The sequence below is a fragment of the Mustelus asterias genome, chromosome 28, assembly GCF_964213995.1.
Source record: "Mustelus asterias chromosome 28, sMusAst1.hap1.1, whole genome shotgun sequence".
Lineage (NCBI taxonomy): Eukaryota > Metazoa > Chordata > Chondrichthyes > Carcharhiniformes > Triakidae > Mustelus > Mustelus asterias.
This window is the reverse complement of record NC_135828.1, coordinates 21,947,010-21,973,331: the sequence shown is the minus strand read 5'-3', so window position 1 is coordinate 21,973,331 and position 26,322 is coordinate 21,947,010. Positions and strand designations below refer to the sequence as shown.

Genomic DNA, 26,322 nt, shown 5'->3' with positions numbered 1-26,322 from the left:
GGAATGGGCAACAAATGCTCCCCAAATCCCATGAAACAATAAAAAATATTTTACAGTGCTGAAATAGGCCATTCAGCCCAACAGGTGCAGGCTACTATACACAGTGTGCCATTGCAAGGGGGTGCGGGGTGGGTGGGCAGTGGATGTTTGAGGTGGTGAATGGGCTGCTTTGTTCCCCCAACCCCTTAGGGCAGCAATTAACTCTCAACGGAACGGCTAGTTTTTTTTCCTAGAATCCCTACAGTGCAGAAGGAGGCCATTGTGCCCATCGAGTCTGCACTGACCACAATCCCACCCAGGCCCTATTCCCGTAACCCCACTAATCCCTTTAACCTGTGCATCCTGCGACACACTAAGGGGTAATTTAACATGGCCAATGCAGCTAACCTACACATCTTTGGATTGTGGGAGGAACCCGGAGGAAACCCACGAAGACACGGGGAGAACGTGCAGACTCCGCACAGACAGTGACTTGAGGCAGGAATTGAACCCGGGCCCCTGGTACCATGAGGCAGCAGTGCTAACCACTGTGCCACCGTGCTGCCCAGATAAACATTACAATCCCCCACCGCATGTTCCAACCAACGCTCCCCGAAACCAAGCAAAGATGTTTGGCACATTTTTGGAAAATGTAGACCCCAGAACTTTAGGATTCCTTTGCCAACCCAATAGTTGATGTAACTCCCTCAGGTCTTTCACTTCTCAATGTGGCATTATCTATATCGATGGGCCTCCCCAACTCGCCCACACTCTTACTCTCTGTGACTTCATGTAAACTCAACTCACTTCTGAAATTTTCCAGCCCTTCTCTGCCAGCGGGATCTTCCGGTCCCGCCGATGGCGACCTCACCCTATGGCGCGTTCTCCGATGGGGAATGTGGAGCGACACCCCGTAGACATCAGCGGGACAGGAAGATCCCGCCGCCACCCAATGGCGGGGCGCCTCTGCCGCTGGAAAATACGCCGCGTATTTTTTCACCCAGAGGGTGGTGAGTGTCTGGAACAAGCTGCCAGAGGTAGTAGTAGAGGCGGGTACAATTTTGTCTTTTAAAAAGCATTTAGACATTTACATGGGTAAGATGGGTATAGAGAGATAAGAACATAAGAACACAAGAACTAGGAGCAGGAGTAGGCCATCTGGCCCCTCGAGCCTGCTCCGTCATTCAATAAGATCATGGCTGATTTTTTTGTGGACTCAGCTCCACTTACCCGCCCGCTCACCATAACCCTTAATTCCTTTACTGTTCAAAAATCTATCTATCCTTGCCTTAAAAACATTCAATGAGGTAGCCTCAACTGCTTCACTGGGCAGGGAATTGCCCAGATTCACAACCCTTTGTGTGAAGAAGTTCCTCCTCAACTCAGTCCTAAATCTGCTCCCCCTTATTTTGAGGCTATGCCCCCTAGTTCTAGTTTCACCCGCCAGTGGAAACAACTTCCCTGCTTCTATCTTATCTATTCCCTTCATAATCTTATATGTTTCTATAAGATCTCCCCTCATTCTTCTGAATTCCAATGAGTTTAGCCCCAGTCTACTCAGTCTCTCCCCATAAGCCAACCCTCTCAACTCCGAAATCAATCTAGTGAATCTCCTCTGCACCCCCTCCAGTGCCAGTATATATTTTCTCAAGTAAGGATATGGGCCAAACACGGGCATTTGGGACTGGCTTAGTGGTTAAAACTGGGCAGCATGAACAAGTTGGGCCAAAGGGCCTGTTTCCATGCTGTAAAACTCTATGACTCAAAGCCGATAGATGAAGCGTGACGTGCATGAGATGCCCGCAGCTGGGGCTGACCGGCTCCTGTCCTCCATCCCCGTGCCAAGCTGGTCTTCATGGACAGTACTGTGCTGCTGGACCCATGGACACTCCTGTGTCACCATCTCGGATCAGAACTGTGCCTGGGGTTGGGCAGTACAGGGGCCTCCTCTCCCCTAACCCCGGGGGTCTCTCTGGACACCACCATGCTGGAAGACTTAGGCAGCCACCTCAACAAAGGTCCGCAATTCGACTGGGGCTGTGCAGTGAGGCTGATGGTGGGGGAGAGATGTCCTGATGAAGACAACTGTGGAAGGGGAGGTGGGGGTAGGTGTGGACACGGGCAGAGGGGACTCGGAATGGCTGCACAGCCTTGGAGGATGTTGAGCGGAGGCTCCTTGGGGTGTCCGGCTGACGTTCTTCCTCCCTGTGAGTGCCAGAGAAGGTCCTGGCCTGCGGGAGATGGGGCAGCTGGAGGGAGGTCAAGGTGCCGCATCCCTCTGCTGCCCACGTCCTGGTGGTGCCCACCAGAGGGTGTGGACATGAAGTGCTGGGCCAAACACTAATGCAGCAGGACCATGGTGGGCACCAAGCGCCCCACGGTGGTCTCGAGGCGCCCGCATGTCGAAGCCAGGGCATCAGACAGAATGTGGAGGGACTCCCCCATGATGTGCTCCATTCTGAGGATTGACTGTCACATCTCGGCCCAATGTTCCGCTGCATTAGGGTTAGGGTTTGCATCTCTGCCAGGGAGCGGACAGCCCATTTCAGAGGCTCATCATCTGGGCAGCTGCCCTCCGAGTGTCAGAAACAGTGGGCTGCCCCTGCCTCCGACTGCTGAGGGAACGTGTCGGCGAGGCATTCCCTGGAAAGTGACCCCGGTTCTAACCTTGAGCTGTGCCCCACTGGGGTGTGTCTCTCCGCTGGCGGAGGGTGTGAGTGAGCACTGTGATGGTTCTTCCTGAGCCCCCACATCTGGGGGGATGGCAGGTGGACTCAGGGAGCTGCTGGGCTGGCCAGCTCCCCGCAGAATGAAGAAACAGTGTTAGTGGAGGAGTTGAAGCTAACTCGGAACACGGCGCGCAGAGTGAACTGCAGGATGGGGTGATGTGCTGGAGCTGAGCCCTGGACTAGGCTGTTGAGCAAGGCCAAGCTCTGTGTCGTTACAGGAGCGATCCAGATCCTCACCAGCGAACCCTGTCACAGCCTCCTCGAGTTCACGGAGAGCAATGATCTCTGCCATCTCTCTCTCTCTCTCCCCCCCTCCCCCCCCCCCCCCCCCCCCCCCCCCCACCGGCTCTGGGCTCGCTCTCGCTGAGTTTGGCCTGTTTGGGGACTAGAGATGTGATGAGAGGGGTTGGAGCAGAGATGGAGTGAAATGCAAGCCCCCTGTCTGTGGTGAACCCACCTCAGAATGGACCGAGATTGGAATTGGAGCAACAAAAGTTTTAAAGTTTATTTATTAGTGTCACAAGTAAGGCTTACATTAACACTGTAATGAAGTTACTGTGAAGCTCCCCTAGTCGCCACACTCTGGCGCCTGTTCGGGTACACTGAGGGAGAATTTAGCACAGCCGATGCACCTAACCAGCACGTCTTTCGGACTGTGGGAGGGAAACCGGAGGAAACCCACGGGGAGAATGTGCAGACTCCACACAGACAGTCACCCAAGCCAGGAATTGAACCCGGGTCCCTGGCGCTGTGAGGCAGCAGTGCTAACCACTGTGCCACCGTGCCGCTCCCAAGACAGCTGGGATGACGGTGTTGTGAAAGTCTTGTTGAGAGAGTGAGTGTCGATATGTGTCCCCCGAGACTGAATGTGTGAGATCCGTGAAGGGAGTCGCTGTTTGAGTACACGATGCCCTGCTGAGAGTTTGATAGTGGAGGGAGGCGAGAGAGGACAGACCCTGACAGGGTGGGTAAGATCATTTCCCCCACTCCCCACACTGGATGGTGCGTGGCGGACGGGTTGCGCTGGTCTCCTAGGCCATGGTTTCCCAGGCCGGAGAGGTGAGGTTGGTGAGATTCTTTGAGCTGTCCCTTGGATCGTGGACATGCCGGTGGGGCCCAGACTCCCCCGAATGAGGGCCGCGAGGGTCTTGGTGGTGAAAGCTGGTGCGGCCGCCTTCTGGAGGGTGCCCACCTTTTCCCTCTGGGGTCCTGACACCCTGCACGTTCTGGTGAAGCCAGCGGGGCTGGAGAGAGTGAGATGAATGATTGCAAAACGGCTAGATTTTAAAAGTTGAGAAATGTTGTTAGAATTGTATAGGGTGTTGGTGAGACCACATCTGGAGTATTGTGTCCAGTTTTGGTCTCCTTATTGGAGGAAGGATGCGGTGGCATTGGAGGCAGTTCAGAGGAGGTTCACCAGATTGATTCCGGGGATGAAAGGGCTGTCGTATGAGGAGTGTTTGGATAGCTTGTGCTTGTACTCACTGGAATTCAGAGGAATGAGGGGGATCTGATTGAGGTTTATAAGATGTTAAAGGGGATTGATAAGATGGACGTTGAGCAGTTGTTCCCCCTTGTGGGACAGTCTGGAACAAGAGGTGATAGATATACACTGGTACCTTCCCGTCCCGCCTGCCATGGGAATTGGAGCGGGCGAGGGGGTAGATCATGCAAAGGTCTGTTGACCTCGGGCGGGATTTCCCGGTTTCAGGGCAAGCGTGGCCGGTAAGCCCCGTCCCGAGAGGAGGTAGGTCCAAAACTGAGGAGGAGGAGAATCTGCTTCTCGGAGGGTTGTGAATCTGTGGAACTCACTGCCCCAGAGTGCAGCGGAGGCAAAAATCAAGAAAAAAGAGATAGATGTGTTTCAGGTGAAAAGCAGGATAAAGGGAGCAGGCAGGAAAGCGGGATTGAGACCAGGATAAGATCAGCCATGATCCTGTTAAATGGCGGAGCAGGCACGTGGGGCTGGATTACCCACTCCCATTCCTGATTCCTCTGTTCCTATGAGTGTGCTGGACTGGTGTTTAAATATGGCGCCGGGAACTGTGCTAAATCTGGCATGGGATCCCACGATCCGGGCCAACGGGACAGGCGCTGCCGCAGTTACCCGGCTCTCAAAATGGGAGAATTCCGTGCAAAGCGTCCACGGCTGGATTTTTAACTCCGAGCAGGTTTAGTTGAGCAGCTTTTGCAGTGGATTTTGAATTGGCAATGTAGCCTGAGCTTCACGCTCTGGAGTCTCTCCCCCAGCTCTGGGGAATCAGGGTATTGCGATGATGTTTGAAAGGTCTCTTGTTCGCTCTGCGTTCTATCATCCAAGATATTTTCCTCAAGGATTAAATTCGGCCCACGTTAGTGGACAAACAGGAGCGTGGGACGTGAGAAAGGCGTCTGACGTTTGTGCGGGAGGAGATTTTGACCTGAGGGTTGTGCAGGATTACAGAATGAAGGCAATCTAATTATCCCCCCAGAGATAGTTAACTCAAGCTGACTTATTGCCTGTTCTTGAGCGTCTTTTCAGATCTCATTCAAGAACAGCGTTTCATTGTTCTCCGATTAATGTCGGGATTTATGTAATGTTTTGGCTGCTGTTCTAATGTACACGGCCAATGAAACTGAGAAAAAGGTGAAGAAATATGATCATTGTGCTTATTTAACCCCTCGGTGTAACACTGCGACAATCATGTCTCATTATTCCCTCTATGTAACTCTGTAGCTATCATTTGTTATCAATTTAACCTTCTCTGTTGATTTGATTTGATTTATTATTGTCACATGTAGTATACAGTGAAAAGTATTATTTCTTGCGCGCTATACAGACAAAGCATACCGTTCATAGAGAAGGAAAGGAGAGAGTGGAGAATGTAGTGTTACAGTCATAGCTAGGGTGTAGAGAAAGATCAACTTAATGCGAGGTAGGTCCGTTCGAAAGTCTGATGGCAGCAGGGAAGAAGCTGTTCTAGAGTGGGTTGGTGTGTGACCTCAGACTTTCATACCTTTTTCCCGATGGAAGAAGGTGGAAGAGAGAATGTCTGGTGTGTGTGGGGTCCTTGATCAGACTGGCTGCTTTTCCGAGACAGCGGGAAGTGTAGACAGTGTCAGTGGATGGGAGGCTGGTTTGAGTGATGGATTGGGCTTCATTCACGACCTTTTGTAGTTTCTTGCGGTCTTGGGCAGAGCAGGAGCCATACCAAGCTGTGATACAACTAGAAAGAATGCTTTCCATGGTGCATCTGTAAAGGTTGATGAGAGACGTAGGAGACATGCCAAATTTCCTTAGTCTTCTGGGAAAGTGGAGACATTGGTGGGCTTTCTTAACTATAGTGTCGGCATGGGGAGACCAGGACAGGTTGTTGGTGATCTGGACACCTAAAAAATTGAACCCATGATTGTGATGAATGGTGGGGCAGGCTTGAAGGGCCAAATGGCCTCCTCCTGCTCCCACCTTCTATGTTTCTATGTAAACACTCGACCATTTCTACTCCATCCCCATCGATGTACACAGGGGCATGCAGTAAGTGTAGAATCAGAAATGTCTGGGGTTAATGAGGCGTCGCACTTTCAGTCCTCTATAGGTCAACGTCAAAGATATTGGGGTGAATTTTACCGTTGTGCCCGCCACGGGAATCGGAGCGGGTGAGGTGTGGACCACGGAAAGGTCCGTTGACCTCGGGCGGGATTTTCCGGTTTTGGGGCGAGCGAAGCTGGAAAATTCAGCCCCCAACTCAAAGTTTATTTATTAGTGTCACAAGTAGGTTTACATTAACACTGCAATGAAGTTACTGTGAAAATGCCCGAATCGCCACGCTCCAGCGCCTGTTCGGGGAGGCAGCATTTAGCATGGCCAGTGCACCCTAACCAGTGTGTCTTTTGGACTGTGGGAGGAAACTGGAGCACCCGGAGGAAACCCACGCAGACACGGGGAGAACGTGCAGACTTCGCACAGTCTCCAAGCTGGGAATCGAACCGGGTCCCTGGCGCTGTGAGGTAGCAGAGCAAACCACTGTGCCACTGTGCTGACTTGCCAGACCATGATATGTGATGATTTATTTTTAAATATAATTTTCAGTTGACAGAACATGTGTGCGTGCGTGCGGTGGGAGATAGACGGGGGTGAGGTAGTTGGGGTGCGGTGGGTGTGGGGGTTTGGAGCTGGAAGAAGAAACGCAGGATGTGAACATTGCTGTGTCTGCTGGTTTCTCTTGTGCCTCAGGGACTTGCTTCGGCTTCTCCCCCTCCCCCCCCCCCTCCCCAACCAACCGCTACAACCCCCCCCCCAACCAACCGCTACAACCTCCCCTCTCGCCTCAGTGAGCCTGCAGTCTCTCAAACCACACCCCAGTGAGAGGAACCTGTAGTCGGAGCTGTGAGGGTGGAACGCCAGGGGAGGCTGAGCTGGAGGAGGAAGGTGTGGGCAGCAGAGGAAGATTGCTGGCACACAGGAAGCAGAGAGTAGGCATAAATGGGTCATTTTCAGGTTGGCAAGATGTGACGGGTAGTGTGCCACAGGGATCAGTGCTGGAACCTCAACTATCCACAATTTATGTAAATAACTTTATATCGTGCGGCACAGTGGTTAGAACTGTTGCGCCTCAGCGCCAGGGACCCAGGTTCAATCCCGGCCTCGGGTAGAGTTTACACATTCTCCCCATGTCTGCGTGGGTTTCCTCTGGTTGCTCCGGTTTCCTCCTACAATCCATAGATGTGTGGGTTAGGTGCATTGGCCATGCTAAATTGTCCCTTCGTGTCCCAAGATGTGTAGGTTAGGGGAATTAGCCATGTTAAATGTGTGGGGTTACGGGGATAGATCAGGGGAAAGGGCCTGGATAAGAAGTAGAGTTGGTGCAGACTCGATAGGCTGAATGGCCTCTTTCTGTACTGTAGGGATTCTATGATTTTATGACTTGGATGAAGGGATGGATGGCAAATTTGCCGATTACACAAATTTAGGTTGGAAAGTAAGTTTTGAAAAGGACATAAGGAGGCTCCGAGAGAGATGGGCTGGAATTTTACCACCCCACTCCCACAGGAATCGGAGTGGGCGAGGGGCGGACAATGGGAAGGTCCGTTGACCTCGGGCGGGATTTTACGGTTTTGGGATGAGCGATGTTAAAATCCCGCAGGTTAAGTGAGCGGACAAAGATCTGAACGAATTAAATAAAAGAAGAATTTCATTAATCTGGAAAAGTACAAGAGAAGGAAAAGAAAAAAAACTTGTATTTATATAAATCATTTCACAGATTGGTCCAAATTGGTTTGCAACCAATGAAATAATTCTCATTGCTGTATGGTCACAATGTAGAGCTACAGGAATGATAAGGGGGGGACAATGAATAAAATGTAATGGGGATAAGTTGCGATTCTGGACAGGAATGGATTCTGGAGAGGAATGAGGAAGAATCTGCTTGAGTTTGAAGAGTGTAGCCATCTTCATGTCTGAATTGGACAGAGGGTCACACTCTGAAACACCTATTATCGCCTCACTGTAGGGAGGATCCACAAGAGAGGCTGCATGGGAGATTCACCAGGATGCTTTTTTATATTTATTTATTGGTCACAAGTCGGCTTACATTAACAATGCGATGAAGTTGCTGTGAAAATCCCCTAGTCGCCACACTCCGGTGCCTGTTCGGGTACACTGAGGGAGAATTTAACATGGCCAATGCACCTAACCAGCACGCCTTTTGAACTATGGGAGGAAACTGGAGCACCCAGAGGAAACCCACGCAGACACGGGGAGAACATGCAAACTCCGCACAGACAGTATCCCAAGTCGGGAATCGAAGCTGGGTCCCTGGTGCTGTGAGGCAGCACTGTGCCACCCTGGATGTTGCCTGGGCTGGAGCGTTTCAGCTATGAAGAGAGGCCGGTTAGGCTGGGGTTGTTTCTCTTGGAGCAGAGAAGGCTGAGGGGAGACCTGATTGAAGTGAACAAAATTATGAGGGACAGAGATAGCGGAGGTGGGAAAAAAGTTTTCCCCTTAGCGAAGAGGTCATTAACCAGGGGGCATGGATTAATGTAGGGGGGCATGGATTAATGTAGGGTACAGGAGATTTAGAGGGGATTTGAGGAAAAGCTTTTTCACCCAGAGGGTGGTGGGAATCTGGAACTCGCTGCCTGAAAGGGTGGTAAAGGCAGGAACCCTCACAACATTGAAGAAGCATTTAGATGAGCACTTGAAACACCCTAGCATATCCGGCTATGGACCAAGTGCTGGAAAATGGGATTAGAATAGATAGGTGCTTGATAGCTGGTGCAGACACGATGGCTGAAGGGCCTCTTTCTATGCTGTAAACTCTATTGGCTGGATGTTCTGGCTGCGCTCGCCCCAAGACTGGAAAATCCCGCCTGATAATGGACCTTTCCATGGTCCGCTCCTGCCCGCTACAAATCCCGTGGTGGGAGGGATTGGAAAATTCCACCGTGTGATTCTATGGCGATTAGGAAGCTGGGCCAGAGAGACCTTTGCCGGAATTTTCCAGCCATTCATGCTGGCGGGATTCTCCAGTCCCGCTGTAGTGAACAGAGATCTGGCTGAGCCACCAAATTCTCCATCCTCGCTGGCAGTGGAGGCGGGATTTGAACCGCTGGAGATATCATCCCAACTAAACCCCCCCGAGGTCTCTTCCTCCTTTCTGATATTCGATATTTCTATGGACTCGTGAGCACGATTTCTACTTCTGACAAAGTTGGGAAGGTTTTGTTGACTCCAGATAATGTTGAAGATCCACTAAGTGTGGAGCTGTGATGAAATTGTTGCTATGGGTTACTAATGCAGCCCCTCCATCTTACATGATACTATTAAGAGCACTGAGGTCATTAGAAGTAGCCAGTATAATTTTATAATCAATAGGTCACAGCTCAGTAACCAGCTAGATTTCTCTGAGGGGAGGGGGGGGTCACTGGAATGGTGTTTGCTCTACATAACTGCCAGCATACACATTTTGCCAGGAGGTCTTGTGGCGTAGCGGTTTAGCAACCCTGCCTCTGAGCCACAAGCTCCGGGTCCCACCCCAGGATTTGATGGCCAAGGAAGGTGCATTCGTAACTTGACCAAACGGGTTGAGTGTCAACCTGTAAATCCTTCCAAATGCGCCAATGGCTGGTGGTAGGAGCAGGAGAGACTCCTGGTCAGTCACGCTTGATGTGGAGTGGCGCCCCCTCAAGCGAGAATCCCCCTGGCGACAGACTAGTGACCTGTTCCTGGAATTACTGGAATCATAGAATCATACAGTGCAGAAGAGGCCCTTTGGCCCATCAAGTCTGTACTGATATGCAAGAAACATCTGAAATCCCACCAATTCCGATTACCAGCACTTGGCCCAGAGACTTGAATGTTATGACGTGCAAAGCTCTCATCCAGATACTTTTTAAAGGATGTGAGGCTTTCTGCCTCCACCACCCTCCCAGGCAGCGCATTCCAGACCGTCACCACCCTCTGGGTAAAAAAGCTTTTCCTCACATCCTTAACCTCCTGCCCCTCACCTTGAACTCATATCCCCTTGTGAATGACCCTTCAACTAAGGGGAACAGCTGCTCCTTATTCACTCTGTCCATGCCCCTCATAATCTTGAACACCTCAATCAGGTCGCCCCTCAGTCTTCTCTGCTCTAATGAAAACAACCCAAGCCTATCCAACCTCGCTTCATAACTTAAATGTTCCACCCCAGGCAGCATCCTGGTGAATCTCCTCCAGCGCAATCACACCCTTCCTAGAATGTGGTGACCAGAACTGCACACAGTTCTCCAGCTGTGGCCTCACCAAAGTTCTATACAACTCCAACGTGACTTCCCTGCTTTTGTAATCTATGCCTCGATCCCATATGTCTTTTTCACCATCCTACTGACATGCCCTTCGGCCTTCAGAGATCTGTGGACAAACACGCTAAGGTCCCTTTGTTCCACAAAACTTCCTCGCGTTACGCCATTCATCGAATACTTTCTTGTCAAATTACTCCTTCCAAAGTATACCACCTCACATTCCATCTGCCATTCCACCTAAATTCCATCTGCCACTTATTCACCCGTTTGACCATTCCATCTATATCTTCTTGTTGCCCAAGACACTCCGCCTCACTTTCAACCACCCATCCAGTCTTTGTGTCAACCGCAAATTTACTAATCCTATTTCCACCCCCCCCACCCCCCCCTGTGTAGTTAAGGGCAGCGCGGTGGCACAGTGGTTAGCACTGCTGCCACACAGCGCCAGGGACCCGGGTTTGATTCCCAGCTTGGGTCACTGTCTGTGCAGAGTCTGCACCTTCTCCCCGTGTCTGCCTGGGTTTCCTCCGGGTGCTCCGGTTTCCTCCCACAGTCCCCGAAAGACGTGCTGGTTAAGTGCATTGGCCATGCTAAATTCTCCCTCAGTGTACCCGAACAGGCACCGGAGTGTCGCGACTCGGGGATTTTCACAGTAACTTCGTTGCAGTGAGCCTACTTGTGACACTAATAAATAAACTTTAACTTAAACCTATGTTGTTTATATAAATGATGAACAATCGGGGACCTCGTCAAAGGCTTTGCTGAAATCTATATAAACTACATCAGCTAGTATTTGCTAGCTTTGGAAACACAAAAGTCTGCCTTAGTGCAGCACTAGGTGCGGGAAGAGTATTGGAAAACATTCTGAAGGTCAAGGACGTTAGTTATCTGAACTGGATTCTCTTGTGGCTAATACTTTGCCTCCGTTTTAGTAGTGTCTACGTATCAGAGAATGCTTCCCTGGCTGTGGGTTGGGGCACCCTGCTGTTGTGAAAGGTGCTCTACAAATTCAAACTTTCCCTGTGCTCAAACATCCCGTTTATATCTCCTTTCTTTGGCGCTGCACCTGTCTTGTGTGAGCAGTCTCGAAACATTCACCTGCGTTCCAGATGCTCTCTAACTGCAAGCTGTCGCTAATTGAAACCCGATGAAAATTCCCCTGCTTGAGCCTGGACCTTGCAAAATACAGGGAAATCTGGTTGGAAGGCATGCGCATCCCTAAGGAAACCTGCCCAACTGCCCATCCTTTTCAATCAATCGTGCTCCTTTTCTGAGGGTACTTTCCACTCTCTCTTCCCCTGATCCCCTGCCCGCTGCAATGTTCCTGTACCCACTAATGAGAGCCACTGCAGGGGGTGGGTCAGGACCAGAAGAATCTGTCGCTCTATTTCCCCCCCTCGCCCTCCCCCAGAATGTCAAGCATTAAGGAACTGATGCAGAAATGTTGGTCTTTCTGGGTTATTTTTTCCTGCCTGCAGTACCTTTCACAGCTCCACAAGGTATCCCAAAGCCTCTCTACAGCTTGTGGTGTAGTCGCTGTCGCAATGTCGGAAATGCGACAGCCGATCTGTGCAGAGCAAGATCCCACAAAACCAGCAAAATGACAACGACCAAACCGTGGGGTGGCACGGTGGCACAGTGGTTAGCACTGCTGCCTAACAGTGCCAGGGACCCAGGTTCAATTCCGGCCTTGGGTGACTGTGTGTGTGGAGTTTGCACATTCTCCCTGTGTCTGCGTGGGTTTCCTCTGGGTGCTCTGGTTTCCTCCCACAGTTTGAAGATGTGCAGGTTAGGTGGATTGGCCATGCTAAATTGCCCCTTAGTGTCCCAGGATGTGTAGGTTAGGTGGATTGGCCATGCTAAGTTGCCCCTTAGTGTCCCAAGATGTGTAGGTTAGGTGGATTGGGCATGCTAAGTTGCCCCTTAGTGTCCCAAGATGTGTAGGTTAGGTGGATTGGCCATGCTAAGTTGCCCCTTAGTGTCCCAAGATGTGTAGGTTAGGTGGATTGGCCATGCTAAGTTGCCCCTTAGTATCCCAAGATATGCAGGTTAGGTGGATTGGCCATGCTAAGTTGCCCCTTAATATCCCTAGATATGCAGGTTAGGTGGATTGGCTATGCTAAGTTGCCCCTTAGTATCCCAAGATATGCAGGTTAGGTGGATTGGCCATGCTAAGTTGCCCCTTAGTATCCCTAGATATGCAGGTTAGGTAGATTGGCCATGCTAAATTGCCCCTTAGTGTCCAAAGATGTGTAGGTTTGCATTGGAACATCAGCCTTGAATTTTGTGCTCAGTTCCTGGAGTGAGACTTGAACCCACAACCATCAGAAGACAGTCTAACCAACTAAGCGACAGAGTCTAAAGGCAAGGCATGGTTGCTTCAGGTTGTGGGTGACGATTGCCCTCTGAGAAAGTAAGATGATATCTTTTGAGGGGGATCTCGGGCTGGCAGCTTGTTAATGAAGGAGGAATTGTGAAATGTATTCAATATTATAGAGAAGAGCAAAGGAGCATTTGAGTGACTTGTGGCTCAGGGAGTGATGTCCCAGCCTTTGAGCCAAAAGCTATGGGTTCAAGTCCCACTCCAGGGCTTGTCAGCCACGGAAGGAGTGCTCGTGATGGGGTTTCAATAGATTGAGAATCAGTCAGCGAGTCCACTCCAACATATCCCCATTGATACCCAAAGGGCGGAGAGAAGAAACTGTGTGTGTGAAAATATCAGATAAGCAAAGGAGCTCCTGAGGAATGCTGGACAATAATGGGTCATACGAACATGTAAACAAGGAGCAGGAGTAGGCCATTCAGCCCCTCAAGCCTGCTCCGCCATTTAATAGGATCATGGCTGATCTGATAGTTACCTCAAATCTACACTCTGCCCACTCCTGATAACCTTTCACCCCCCCCCCTTGCTCACCAAGAATCTTTCTAGCTCTTGCTTAAAAGACACTCAAGACTTTACTATAGCGCCTTTCAGGGAGAGAGTTCCAAAGACTTGCCACCCTCTGAGAGAAAATATTTTGCCCTTCTCTGTTTTAAATGAGTGAGCCCTTATTTTTAAACAGTGATCCCCTAGTTTCTCCAACAAGAGGAAACATCCTCTCCACACCCACCCTGTCAATACCCCTCAGGATCTAATCCATAATCGACCAAGTTGCCTCTTACTCTTCTAAACTCCAGTAGATACAAGCCTAGTCTGTCTAACCTTTCCTCGTAAGATAACCCGCACATTCCAGGTACCAGTCTGGTAAACCTTCTCTGAACTGCTTCTAATGCAGTTACACCCTTCCTTAAATAGGACATAATTCTCCAAATGTAATCTCATCAGTGCCCCGTATAACTAAAGCATCACCTCCCTTCTTGTGGCACAGTGGGTTAGTGCCCCTGCCTCTGAGCCAGAAGCTCCGGGTTTGAGTCCCACCCCAAGACTTGATGGCCAAGGAAGGTGTGTTCATAACGTGGCCAAACAGGTCAAGTGTCGACCTGCTAAATCCTTCCAAAGATACCAATGGCTGGCGGTAAGAGCGGGGTGGCACCCCTCAAGCTATAAATCCCCTGGTGACAGACTAGTGACCTGTTCCTGGAATTAGTGGCGATGGAAACGGGCTGCCTTAGTGTGCCACTAGGTGCGGGAAGAGAATTGGATTGGATAACCTCCCTACTTCAGTATTCAATTCTCCTCGCAATGAATGATATTCTATTTGCTTTCCTCAATGTCAGGTTGGGGCAGCAATGGAAATGGGTTAAAGAATTGTTCCGTCTAGGTTCCTCTTTGAGAGATTTTTCCTTGTCTTTGGAATGTGAGATGTTCCGGATAACTGGGCTGATGTGACACCGTATCCTTTTTGTTTTAGTGATGCTGGTGGGTTTCCTCAGATACGCCCAGGTCATGGAGAGACACCAGAACTCCTTACTGAATACGGCAGCACTGGTCTCGTGCTGGATTTGCGCTGCCGGCCTCATCGTGGTGGGAAACTTCCAGGTAAATTATAAAGAAAATGTTGTGGTTTAGAAGTTGGCGTTTGCCAACCTGCTGACTGACCCCCCCCGCCGATATCATTTGCCTGCCCGCTATGTTAAACAGGCGCAAACCCAGTTAGCGTATATAACACTTTACAACAACGATTACACTGCCACACAAAACGAAAAGCACCTGCATTTATGTGGCACCTTTTACACCCTCACAATTGGTGGAATTTTTCCGTCGCACCCACGGGAATCGTAGCGGGCGGGACAGGACATTCAGTGGACCATGCACAGGTCTGCTGACCTCAGGCGGGAATTTCCGGTCTTGGGGTGAGTGCGGCCGGAAAATCCCGCCCAATGTCCCAAGGTGCTTTATCATGGATGGATGGATGGGCGTGGGTTGTTTTTGTTGGAGCAGAGAAGACTGAGGGGCGACCCAATCGAAGTATACAAGATAATGAGGGGCATGGACAGAGTGGATGAGGAGCAGCTGTTCCCCTTAGTTGAAGGGTCAGTCACAAGGGGACATGGGTTCAAGGTGAGGGGCAGGAGGTTTAGGGGGAATGTGAGGAAAAGCTTTTTTACTCGGAGGGTGGTGATGGGTCTGGAATGCGCTGTCTGGGAGGGTGGTGGAGGCGGAATGCCTCACATCCTTTAAAAAGTATCGGGATGAGCACTTGGCACATCATAACATTCAGGACTATGAGCCAAGTGCTGGTAAATGGGATTGGGTGGGAGGTCAGATATTTCTCATGTGTTGGTGCTGACCCTAAGGGCCTCTTCTGCACTGTACGATTCTATGATTTATTCTGCAAAGTGGAGTCACTGTTGTAATGTTGGAGATGTGGGGCCAGCCAGGTTGTACACAGCAGGATCCCACGCAGAGCCATGAGGCAAATGACCAGTCGGCCTGTTGTCAAATGTTGGTTGAGGGATAAATGTTGGCCAGGAGCCAGGAGAGAACTCGCCTGCTGGCCTTTGAAATTCTGCCGTGGCATTTCATAATGTGTCTCCATTGAGGGGGCGGGAGGGGTGATTTTCCAGATGCACGCGCCCCAAGATTGATTCCCACCCGAGGTCAACGGACCTTCAAACGGTTTGCTGAATTTTCTGTCCTGTCCGCTATGATTCCCGAAGAGGGTGGGACCAGAATATCTCACTTGGGGGCCTCAATCCAGCATCTCATCTGAAAACTGGCATCTATGATGGTTTGGCATCCCCCTCAGTTTGGCAGATTGTTGTGCTCAAGTTTGGAATGGAATACACAACATTCTGACTCAGGGAATGTTTGTATCTGGAATTAAGAATCTACTGATGATCTTGAAACCATTGTCGATTGTCAGAAAAACCCATCTGGTTCACTTTTGGGGAAGGAAATCGGCCGTCCTTACCTGGTCTGGCCTACATGTGACTCCAGAGCCACAGCAATGTGGTTGACTCTCAACTGCCCTCGGGCAACTAGGGATGGGCAATAAATGCTGGCCCAGCCAGCGACGCCCATGTCCCACGAATGAATTTTAAAAAAGAATTACGGAAAGTGCTTCAAGCCACTCTGGGAGGTCGTCAGAAAGCCAAGATCTTTCGGTTGAAGTTTAACACAGAGAAGTACAAAAATTTGCAACAAAGGAAAAAAACAAACAAGACATGCGTTCCATAAATGGTGTTGCAATAGCTCAGATGGAATAATGCCAGCAGTCTGCACTGATTTAACATTAAGCATGTCTAGTCGATGCAGAAAAGCAGTCAACAAAGTCAATCGGCTGTTAAACTACACACAAAAGCAGAACACGACACAAAGGTCAACCCGCACGGAGCTCTGGTCAGCTTGCACCTTCACGGCGACGCAGCTATTCAACCACTGGAGGCATCGCAGGGATGAACCATGAGGCCGACCCCCAGGGTCAGGGAATTGGCATGGCTGGCGCAGCGGTTAACACTGCTGCCTCCCAGCACCAGGGACCCGGGTTTGATTCCCAGCTTGGGTCACTGTCTGTGCGGAGTCTGTACGTTCTCCCCGTGTCTGCGTGGGTTTCCTCCGGGTGCTCCGGTTTCCTCCCATAGTCTAAAAATCATAGAAATCATAGAAACCCTACAGTGCAGAAGGAGGCCATTCGGCCCATCGAGTCTGCACCGACCACAATCCCACCCAGGCCCTACCCCCACATATTTTAATCGCTAATCCCTCTAACCTACGCATCCCAGGACTCTAAGGGGCAATTTTTTTTTTAACCTGGCCAATCAACCTAACCCGCACATCTTTGGACTGTGCAGGTTAGGTGGATTGGCCAGACTCAATTGCCCCTTAGTGTCAGGGGGACTAGCTAGAGTGAATGCATGGGGTTAGGGGGATAGGGCCTGGGTGGGATTGTGGTCGGTGCAGACTCGATGGGCTGAATGGCTTCTTCCTGCACTGTAGGGATTCTATGATCAGGAAGACAGATCAAGGCAGGGGAGTAATCACAATCGCAGAGGGCGAGTGTGCCAGAGTGATAGTCTTTTTTTTCTAGGGCTAAGCACGACTGTGGCGCTTGTGTCCCATGGAGCTAGTTGGAGTGGGCCCCATGCAGGTTCCAACTAGTTCCTGCCTTAAATGGCAATCCGGATCCTCCTTCCGTCCAAAGAGCCTGATTCCCATTAAAAGGGATCGATCCTGACTCAGGCAGGAGCTTTGGCCACCTGGCAGTAGGCCCCTTTAATAATGGCGCCAGTGGTAACAGGGTGAGAGGTCGTTACCATCCGGTCAGGCGAAGGGCATCAACCCCGACCTCAAAGACTGACCGATGTGCAGACGTCCAGACAATGGAGACCTAAGCCTTGGAAACATGAAAAGAAACCAGTTTTACCCTACAATGGGGAAGATATTAGGATCTTTCTGGGTCAGCGATGGGCAACCTGGGGCCATCAGGGTTCTGGCTGCGGCCTCACAAGACGTTGTGTTAACCGTTGCCCATGCACAGGGTTGTCACGTTCTGTTGATTTCTGTCAGTGTAGTTTTTTTTTACTACTAGTGTGACTGAACTGATTTGTAGAGGTTTACAGCATGGAAACAGGCCCTTCAGCCCAATGTGTCCATGGTGCGCTCTTTTTTTTAACCACTAAGCTAGTCCCAATTGCCCGCATTTGGCCCATATCCCTCTATGCCCATCGTACCCATGTAACTATCTAAATGCTTTTTAAAAGACAAAATTGTACCCGCCTCTACTACTGCCTCTGGCAGCTTGTTCCAGACACTCACTACCCTCTGTGTGAAAGAATTGCCCCTCTGAACACTTTTGTATCTCTCCCCTCTCACCTTAAATCTATGCCCTCTAGTTTTAGACTCCCCTACCTTTGGGAAAAGATATTGACTATGTAGCTGATCTATGCCCCTCATTATTTTATAGACGTCTATAAAATCACCCCTAAGTCTCCTACGGTCCAGGAAAAATAGTCCCAGTTTATCCAGCCTCTCCTTATAACTCAAACCATCAAGTCCTGGTAGCATCCTAGTAAATCTTTTCTGCACTCTTTCTAGTTTAATAATATCCTTTCTATAATAGGGTGACCAGAACTGAATACAGTATCGCATGTAAAGCGAGGGTGAGTGAGGTGAGGTGGGTGCTGATTGCTCACAACACTGACTGTGAGAGCCGTGCTCTCCCTCTGTGTCCAAAGTTCAATATCTATTTTGTTTTTACCATTTGAAGATGATAGTTCTATTAATCTATAAATGATGAAGCATTTTCTGTAACTCGTTTTGAAATATTCGGCGTGTATTAAATGTATTTAATTTTATTCAGGGGGTCACGGTTAGTGAACAAGCCCGGTTTCAATCTTGTGGCCCATTGAGATGCAAGACGGCCACTCACTAGCCTAGGTTGCCCATCGTTGCCATGGAGGAATGAACTGAGATGGGCCCAATGGGTTTGGATGTTGAGGGACATGGAGCTAATGGGTAAATAGAGTTGATTAGTCATGATCTAATCATAATCATTAGGGGCAATGACAGAGTGGATAGTCAGAAGCTTTTTCCCAGGGTGGAAGAGTCAATTACGAGGGAGCATGGGTTAAAGGTCATAGAAAGGTTTACAGCATGGAAACAGGCCCTTCGGCCCAACTTGTCCATGCCACCCTTTTTTTAAAAACCCCTAAACCAGTCCCAATTGCCCGCATTTGGCCCATATCCCTCTATACCCATCTTAGGTGCGAGGGGCAAGGTTTAAAGGAGATGTATGAGGCAAGTATTTTTACACAGAGGGTGGTAGGTGCCTGGTACTCACTGCCGGGGTTTGGGGGGGGAGGGGGTGGGGTAGTGGAAGCAGATACAATAGTGACTTTTAAGGGGCTTCTTGACAAATACATGAATAGGATGGGAATAGAGGGATACTGTTCCTGGAAGGGTAGGGGGCTTTAGTTCAGACAGGCAGCATGGTCAGTGCAGCCTTGGAGGGCCGAAGGGCCTGTTCCTGTGCTGTAATTTTCTTTGTTCTTTATGACCTGACTGAATTGCGGAAGGGGCTGAAGGGGCTGAATGGCCTCCTCCTGTTTTCGCATCTCTCTGAGTGGCCTCCCTCATCTTGTGATTCTGTAAAAAATGAGTTAAACTTTCTGTCAGGCGAGCTGTTGGAAAATCGCATCCAAATGTGCTCAGTGTTTATGCCACCGCTCTGAGCCAGATGGGTGAGTTCCAGCTTGTGTGGGTCTCTGCGTACCTTATTTAAACAATCTGTTCTGACTGGCCAGCAATATATCAGCTCAAGGAGGGGGCGGCGGAGGGGGGGGGGGGCGGGGGGGGGGGAGGGGGGAGGAGTGTGGGTCTGCTCGCCTAACGCTGACTGTTGTGTTAAAGGACCCTCTGTTCTTTCCTTGTCCTTGGACCTGATTTTGGTTCCTCATTTAGCAGCCGACACAGCTACTCTGTACGTCCAGCCTCAGCTGTGTACACTGAGTACACTCAGCCTCAGCTGTGTACACTCCGCTATCGCCGCTCACAGTGCGTGCAGCCTGAATAATTCAGACAGGAAGCTAGGTTTGAACTTCCCACCCCTCCGGTGAGCCACAGACTTTCAAAGAAAGCTTCTGTAAACGAACGTCTGTATCAGTAACATGTTTCCAGCCAGATTGCCCCTAGCAGGAGAGGAATAGGGAAAGAGAGTCCATTCTGCCCTTCAAACTCATTTGCTCCATAGACAGTGCATCGAATTTCTCTGTCACATACCGAACCGAAACTGTGTAACACCACTCTGTCCGATCATCACTGCTGTCCCTGCTAATTCCCAGTTCAGAGGGCCACAGTCCTGAGGAGCCAGCATATTTCAGGACCCCACGCATCCCAGACATTCTCACCTCCATCAGGAAAAAGATACAAAAGTCTGAGGTCACGTACCAACCGACTCAAGAACAGTTTCTTCCCTGCTGCCGTCAGACTTTTGAATGGACCTACCTCACGTTAAGTTGACCTTTCTCCACACCCTAGCTATGACTGTAACACTACATTCTGCACTCTCTCCTTTCCTTCTCTATGAACGGTATGTTTTGTCTGTATATGTAGCCCAGTCTATCACGCAAACCAGCCTCCCATCCATTGACTCTGTCTACACTTCCCGCTGCCTCGGAAAAGCAGCCAGCATAATTAAGCACGCCGGAGATTCTCTCTTCCACCTTCTTCCATCGGGAAAAAGATACAAAAGTCTGAGGTCACGTACCAACCCACACAAGAACAGCTTCTTCCCTGCTGCCATCAAACTTTTGAATGGACCTACCTTGCATTAAGTTGATCTTTCTCTACACCCTAGCTATGATTGTAACACTACACTCTGCACCCTCTCCTTTCCTTCTCTATGAACGGTATGCTTTGTCTGTATAGTGCGCAAGAAACAATACTTTTCACTGTATGTTAATACATGTGACAATAATAAATCAAACATTGTATAAATGACCAAGAACTCCTCAAGTTACAGAACAGTTGATGCGGTGGGGAAGCTCAAGTTGCCTTCGGGACTCTGAGAGCTATTCCGGCAGGGGGGGCTTCGGCTCCTGGTAGGTCTAACCAAGCCAGACAGGTCTCCGGTCTGACAAAGAACAGCAAACTGGGTCTCCAGGGTTGGGGGTTGGACGTGGGGCCAGCTCCCCAAAAGTAACATTGAGTTGCAGTAACTGCAAAGAGCAAGAAAGCAACTCCCGAGGGTGCTGCAGGGGATCCTAACCGGACCCCTGACCACCTCTGAGCTAAAGCCCTCCCAGGGAAGACAGGAGTGTGAAGACGAATCTTCTCAGACCCAAAGTTAACATCAGATGCGACCAGATGGATTTCCATTGATCGGCAGCACCACTTCCCAGACGCCAGAACCGCACCGGCGTCAGATTGGGAAGAACATTCTGGGCCAAGATCTCACAGCGGGGTAGCCATGGAGCTGTTCCAGCACTGAATGAGGCCATTCAGCCCATCAAAGAGTTGTGGGATTGGGATTGCTAGTAAGAGGTTTGACCGGTGGCACAGTGGTTAGCACTGCTGCCTCACAGCGCCAGGGACCCGGGTTCGGGTTCCAGCCTCGGGTGATTGTCTGTGTGGACTTTGCACGTTCTCCCCGTGTCTGCGTGGGTTTCCTCCGGGTGCTCCAGTTTCCTCCCACACTCTGAAAGATGTGCAGGTTAGGTGGATTGGCCATGCTAAATTGTCCCTCATTATCCAAAGATGTGTAGGTTAGGTGGATTGGCCATGCTAAATTGTCCCTCATTATCCAAAGATGTGTAGGTTAGGTGGATTGGCCATGCTAAATTGCCCCTTATTGTCCAAAGATGTGCAGGCTGGATGGATTGGCCAGATAAATTGTCCCTTCGTGCCTAGAGATGTGCAGGTTAGGTGGATTGGCCATGCTAAATTGTCCCTTATTGCCCAAAGATGTGTAGGTTAGGTGGATGGATTGGCCATGCTAAATTGCCCCTTATTGTCCAAAGATGTGCAGGTTAGGTGGATTGGCCATGCTAAATTGTCCCTTATTGCCCAAAGATGTGTAGGTTAGGTGGATGGATTGGCCATGCTAAATTGCCCCTTATTGTCCAAAGATGTGCAGGCTGGGTGGATTGGCCAGATAAATTGCCCCTTAGTGTCCAAAGATTTGTGGGTTAGGTGGATTGGCCATGCTAAATTGCCCCTTAGTGTCCAAAGATGTGTAGATTAGGTGGATTATGGTAAATGCGCAGGGTTATGGAGATAAGCTGGGGTGGGTTAATGGGCCTGGGTAAGGTGGTCTTTCAGAGAGTCAGTGCAGACTTAATGGGCCGAACGGCCTCCTTCTGCACTGTAGGGAATGTATGGACCCGGTTCAATATCCTCACTGTTTCAATCCATTTCCTGTGCCCACTCTCTCTCTCTCTCCTCAGAATTGACTTTGGATGGCTTGGCAATCGTTTTCTTGAACCTTGACGGTTTTGGGATTCAGGCTGATTGTGGGAAATGAGTTCTGCAGAAATTGTTTTTGGAGATGGTTCCCCCTCAACAGATGTTGAAATATGGCCTGGTTCTAATCTAACTGCACATTTAAGAGACGTGGAAAACATTCCTCTCCCCCCACCCCCCCCCCCAGCCATCAGAAACTCTTGTGTTCCAACTTCAAAGCAACAGCCTGGCTTATTGTTTAAGGAACTTGGCTCAAGTTGGGGGCAATGTCTTCATATCGAGCAATTAACTTTGAATGAAAAGTTAGTTCACATTAATTTCTCATTCAATGTTGTGAAAACGAAACAGGAATTGAAAGATAACTGTGGATCAGATTTGGGTTCCAGAGAAATTGAGTCACCGACCTTTGAGAGAGTTGGGACTTGTTGTTTTACTGTTGTGCGTGGGTTCTGACAGATCCACAGATTGTGGAAAATGTCAGGAAGGCGTTTGAACTCCTTTCACTATTTTCCACTAACACTTACGGCAGAATTCCCCCCACCGCGGGACAGGAAATTCCCTCCCAGTGGGCGTCGCTGGCTGGGCCAGCATTTATTGTCCCCTCCCTAGTTGCCCGAGGGCAGTTGAGAGTCAACCACATTGCTGTGGCTCTGGAGTCACATGTAGGCCAGTCCAGGTAAGGACAGCAGATTTCCTTCCCTAAAGGACATTCGTGAACCGGATGGGTTTTTACCAAAATTAACCATCATTAGACTTTTAATTCCAGATTTGAATTTCAATTTCGCCATTTGCAGTGGTGGGATTTGAACCCGGGTCCCCAGCGCTTAACCCTGGATTACTAGCCCAGTGACAATACCACTGGTTTAAAGTTTAAAAGTTTATTTATTCATGTCACAAGTAGGCTTACATTAACACTGCAATGAAGTTACTGTGAAAATCCCCGAGTTGCCACACTCCGGTGCCTGTTCAGGTACATTGAGGGAGAATTTAGCACGGCCAATGCACCTAACCAGCACGTCTTTCAGACTGTGGGAGGAAACTGGAGCACCCGGAGGAAACCCACGCAGACACGGGGAGAACGTACAGACTCCACATAGACAGTGATCTAAGTCGGGAATCGAACCTGGGCCCCTGCCACTGTGAGGCAGCAGTGCTAACCACTGTGCCACCACCACCCAATCTTTCACATGAAATGAACATCTAAGACAGGCATATCGTCATAGCGACAGAGTGGAGCCTAACCAATGGCCATACACCTCACTTATCTGGGTGGCACAGTGGTTAGCACTGCTGCCTCACAGCGCCGGGGACCCGGGTTCGATTCCGGCTTTGGGTCACTGTCTCTGTGGATTCTGCACATTCTCCCCATGTCTCCGTGGGTTTCCTCCGGGTGCTCCGATTTCCTCCCACAGTCCAAAGATGTGTAGGTTAGGGGGATTGGCCACGCTAAATTGCCCCTTAGTGTCCAAAGATGTGTAGGTTAGGGGGATTGGCCACGCTAAATTGCCCCTTAGTGTCCAAAGATGTGTAGGTTAGGGGGATTGGCCATGCTAAACGTGCGGGGTTACAGGGATAGGGCGGAGGAGGACCTGGGTGGGGAGCTCTTTCGGAGAGTCGGTACAGAATGGATGGGCCAAATGCCCTCTTCTGCACTGTGGGGATTCTATGATACCATGGTTATCTAAACCCAGAGAGCATGGGCCCAAAGAGGGGGGTGAGGTCAAGAATTAGTGAATTGCCTTTTTGGAGAGATTGGTGGAGTTCAGCTTAGCTGGGCGGGGAAATCGCACCTATAAAGTGGGTGGGGATCATGGAATCCTACAGTGCAGAAGGAGGCCATTCGGCCCATCGAGTCTGCGCCGACCACAATCCCACCCTGTCGTGGAATGCCGTGTACAAACGTGAATTCTTCCTCTCGTCAGGCCGCCCTCCCTTCCACAGACGCCTTCAACCAAATGGCCTTTTTATGTAGGTGACAGTTTATTTTCATTGCAGCAGTTCTGTCAACATCTGCACATATCTGTGGCCAAGCCTCCGGCCTCCTTGCGTCTCAGCGATTTAAACGTACAGGGAATCCTTTCAAGAAGCTGAACCCTAAGGCGAGATGGGCACAAACTATAAAGATGACTGAGAGTGACAGTCGATACTGAAAGGCTAGATTGTGATTACAGCTGCAGGAGAGAGTTGGCACACTCCATCTGGGGCGATGCCAAGTTGTCTCCCCGTGGCATGCGGGGCCCCCAGAGCTGCTCGAAGGTATCTCTTATTTCATTGCAATATTGCAATGCCTCAGCAGCCAAATAAACGCTCAATTATGGCTGTTTGAGTTGGCCCAGTTGGCGTAGATCGGATGGTCCTGTTTGTGGTGAAGCTGGCATGTCGCAATGTCCTGCCTGGTTCTGCCCATAAATAGGACATCGGTCAGATGACAGGTGCCATCACTGAGCCAACCGGACAAAGGGAGGTTTGCAGTGAATTCGACCCGAGTCGCAGCCTTGGTCTGGGCTGCGCCAGGGAATGGATCCAATGCTTCGAGTGACCCAGCCTGAGTAAGGCTCAGGACACAATGCCGGAATTGTGCACCTCTATGTTGCCAGCTCACGAAAAAAAAACTTTTCCCATTTTCCATAACCCACGCTTGCAGTGATCTTGATCCGAGGACCGGAATTGGCCCGAGTTACAGAGCCACAGCTCTGTTCCTTGGCTACAAAGGTTACATCAACCGTACCCTGCATCTTGTCATAGAATCCCCACAGTGCAGAAAGAGGCCATTCGGCCCATCGGGTCTGCACCAACCACACTCCCACCCAGACCCTATTCACGTAACCCCCACATATTTACCCTGCTAATCCCCTGACACTCGGGTCAATTTAGCCTGGCCAATCAACCTAACCCACACGGCTTTCGGAGCACCCAGAGGAAACCCACGCAAACACGGAGAGAACGTGCAAACTCCACACAGGCGGTGACCTAAGGCTGGAATTGAACCTGGGTCCCTAGCATTGTGAGGCAACAGTGCTAAGCACTATGCCACCGTGTTACAGATGTTTACAGCATGGAAACAGGCCCTTCGGCCCAACTTGTCCATGCCACCCAGTTTTTGCCATTAAGCTAGTCCCGGTTGCCTGCGTTTGGCCCATATCCCTCTATACCCATCTTACCCACATAACTGTCTAAATGCTTTTTAAAAGACAAAATTGTACCCGTCTCCACTACTACTTCTGGCAGCTCATTCCAGACACTCATCACTGCTCTGTGTGGAACAAAACTGCCTCGCTGGACCCTTTTGTATCTCTCCCCTTTCACCTTAAACCTATGCCCCCTAGTTTTAGACTCCCCCTACCTTTGGGAAAAGTTGTTGACTATCTAGCTGATCTATGCCCCTCATTATTTTATAGACCTCTACAAGATCACCCCTAGGACTCCTACGCTCCAGGGAAAAAAGTCCCAGTCTATCCAGCCTCTACTTATAACTTAAACCATCAGGTAGCACCCTAGTAAATCTTTTCTGCACTCTTTCTAGTTTAATAATATCCTTTCTCCAATTGGATGATCAGAACTGTACACAAGTGTGGCCTTACCAATGTCTTGCACAACTTCAACAAGACGTCCCAACTCCTGTATATCCAGAATATAGACCTACACGCTACCCCATACCTAGCCAGGGTATAGATTTTTGCTCCACCCTATATATCTATACTATACACCACACCTATCTATATTCTAGACCTACACACTACCTTATACCATGTAACTCACCACCAACTTCTCTAGGGCAGTTAGAGATGTGTAATAAATGTTGGCCTAGCCCACATACCCCATATTAGCAAAATAAAATGTTTTGGACCTAAAACTAACCTCGTACAGAGTTTAGGGCCAGAATTCTCCAGTCTCACCCCCCCCCAGCTACCGTTGCCAGCATGAACAAATATTCGTTCACAGCAACGGGGCCGGATAATCCCAGCCACGGGTGAGGTTGGAGAATTCCGGACCAGTTCTACACTCTGCCATATATCTGTCAAGGATTTAAAGCTGCTACTCTCTCCCATACCAATTTGGGCAGAAATCTGATCTTGTATTCATCTGATATATTACTGTTTGACAAGCACTCCGATGTTCCCTTTACTCAGTGAGGGACAGATTCCACACGATGAGATATGGTCAACACCAAGTGGCCGAGCGTGGAGCTTAACCACAAATTTACTGAGCCCACCATGAACAGAGTGAGAAGTTTAGAATGCAGTCCCCATGTTAATCTTCCTGAAGGCAGCGATGGATAGTGCCACAATGTTTCTTGTAGGTAAAAATTGGAAATGTTGTACTTCAGCTTTGAAAGCCAAGAATAAAAAAAAAAGATAATTAAAAGTACTTCAGCTGCTGAAACACAGGCCAGGATTTTACTGTCCCGCCTGCCACGGGAATCAGAGCGGGCGAGGGCCGGACCATGGAAAGGTCCATTGACCTCGGGTGGGACTTTACGGTTTTGGGATGAGCGATGTGGCACCGTGGTTA

At 49.8% G+C, this 26,322-nt stretch overlaps 1 protein-coding gene across 4 annotated transcripts in view; it reads left to right on the top strand.

Annotated features, from left to right (window-relative positions):
* LOC144480316 (transmembrane protein 150A) overlaps window positions 1-26,322 on the top strand; it is a 94,435-nt gene that overhangs the window by 52,803 nt on the left and 15,310 nt on the right. For all 4 annotated transcript variants that reach the window (XM_078199673.1, XM_078199670.1, XM_078199671.1 and 1 more), the window contains one exon: window positions 14,321-14,448. In XM_078199673.1, the coding sequence (XP_078055799.1) occupies window positions 14,321-14,448 (128 nt within the window). The remainder of the gene's footprint in view (window positions 1-14,320; window positions 14,449-26,322) is intronic.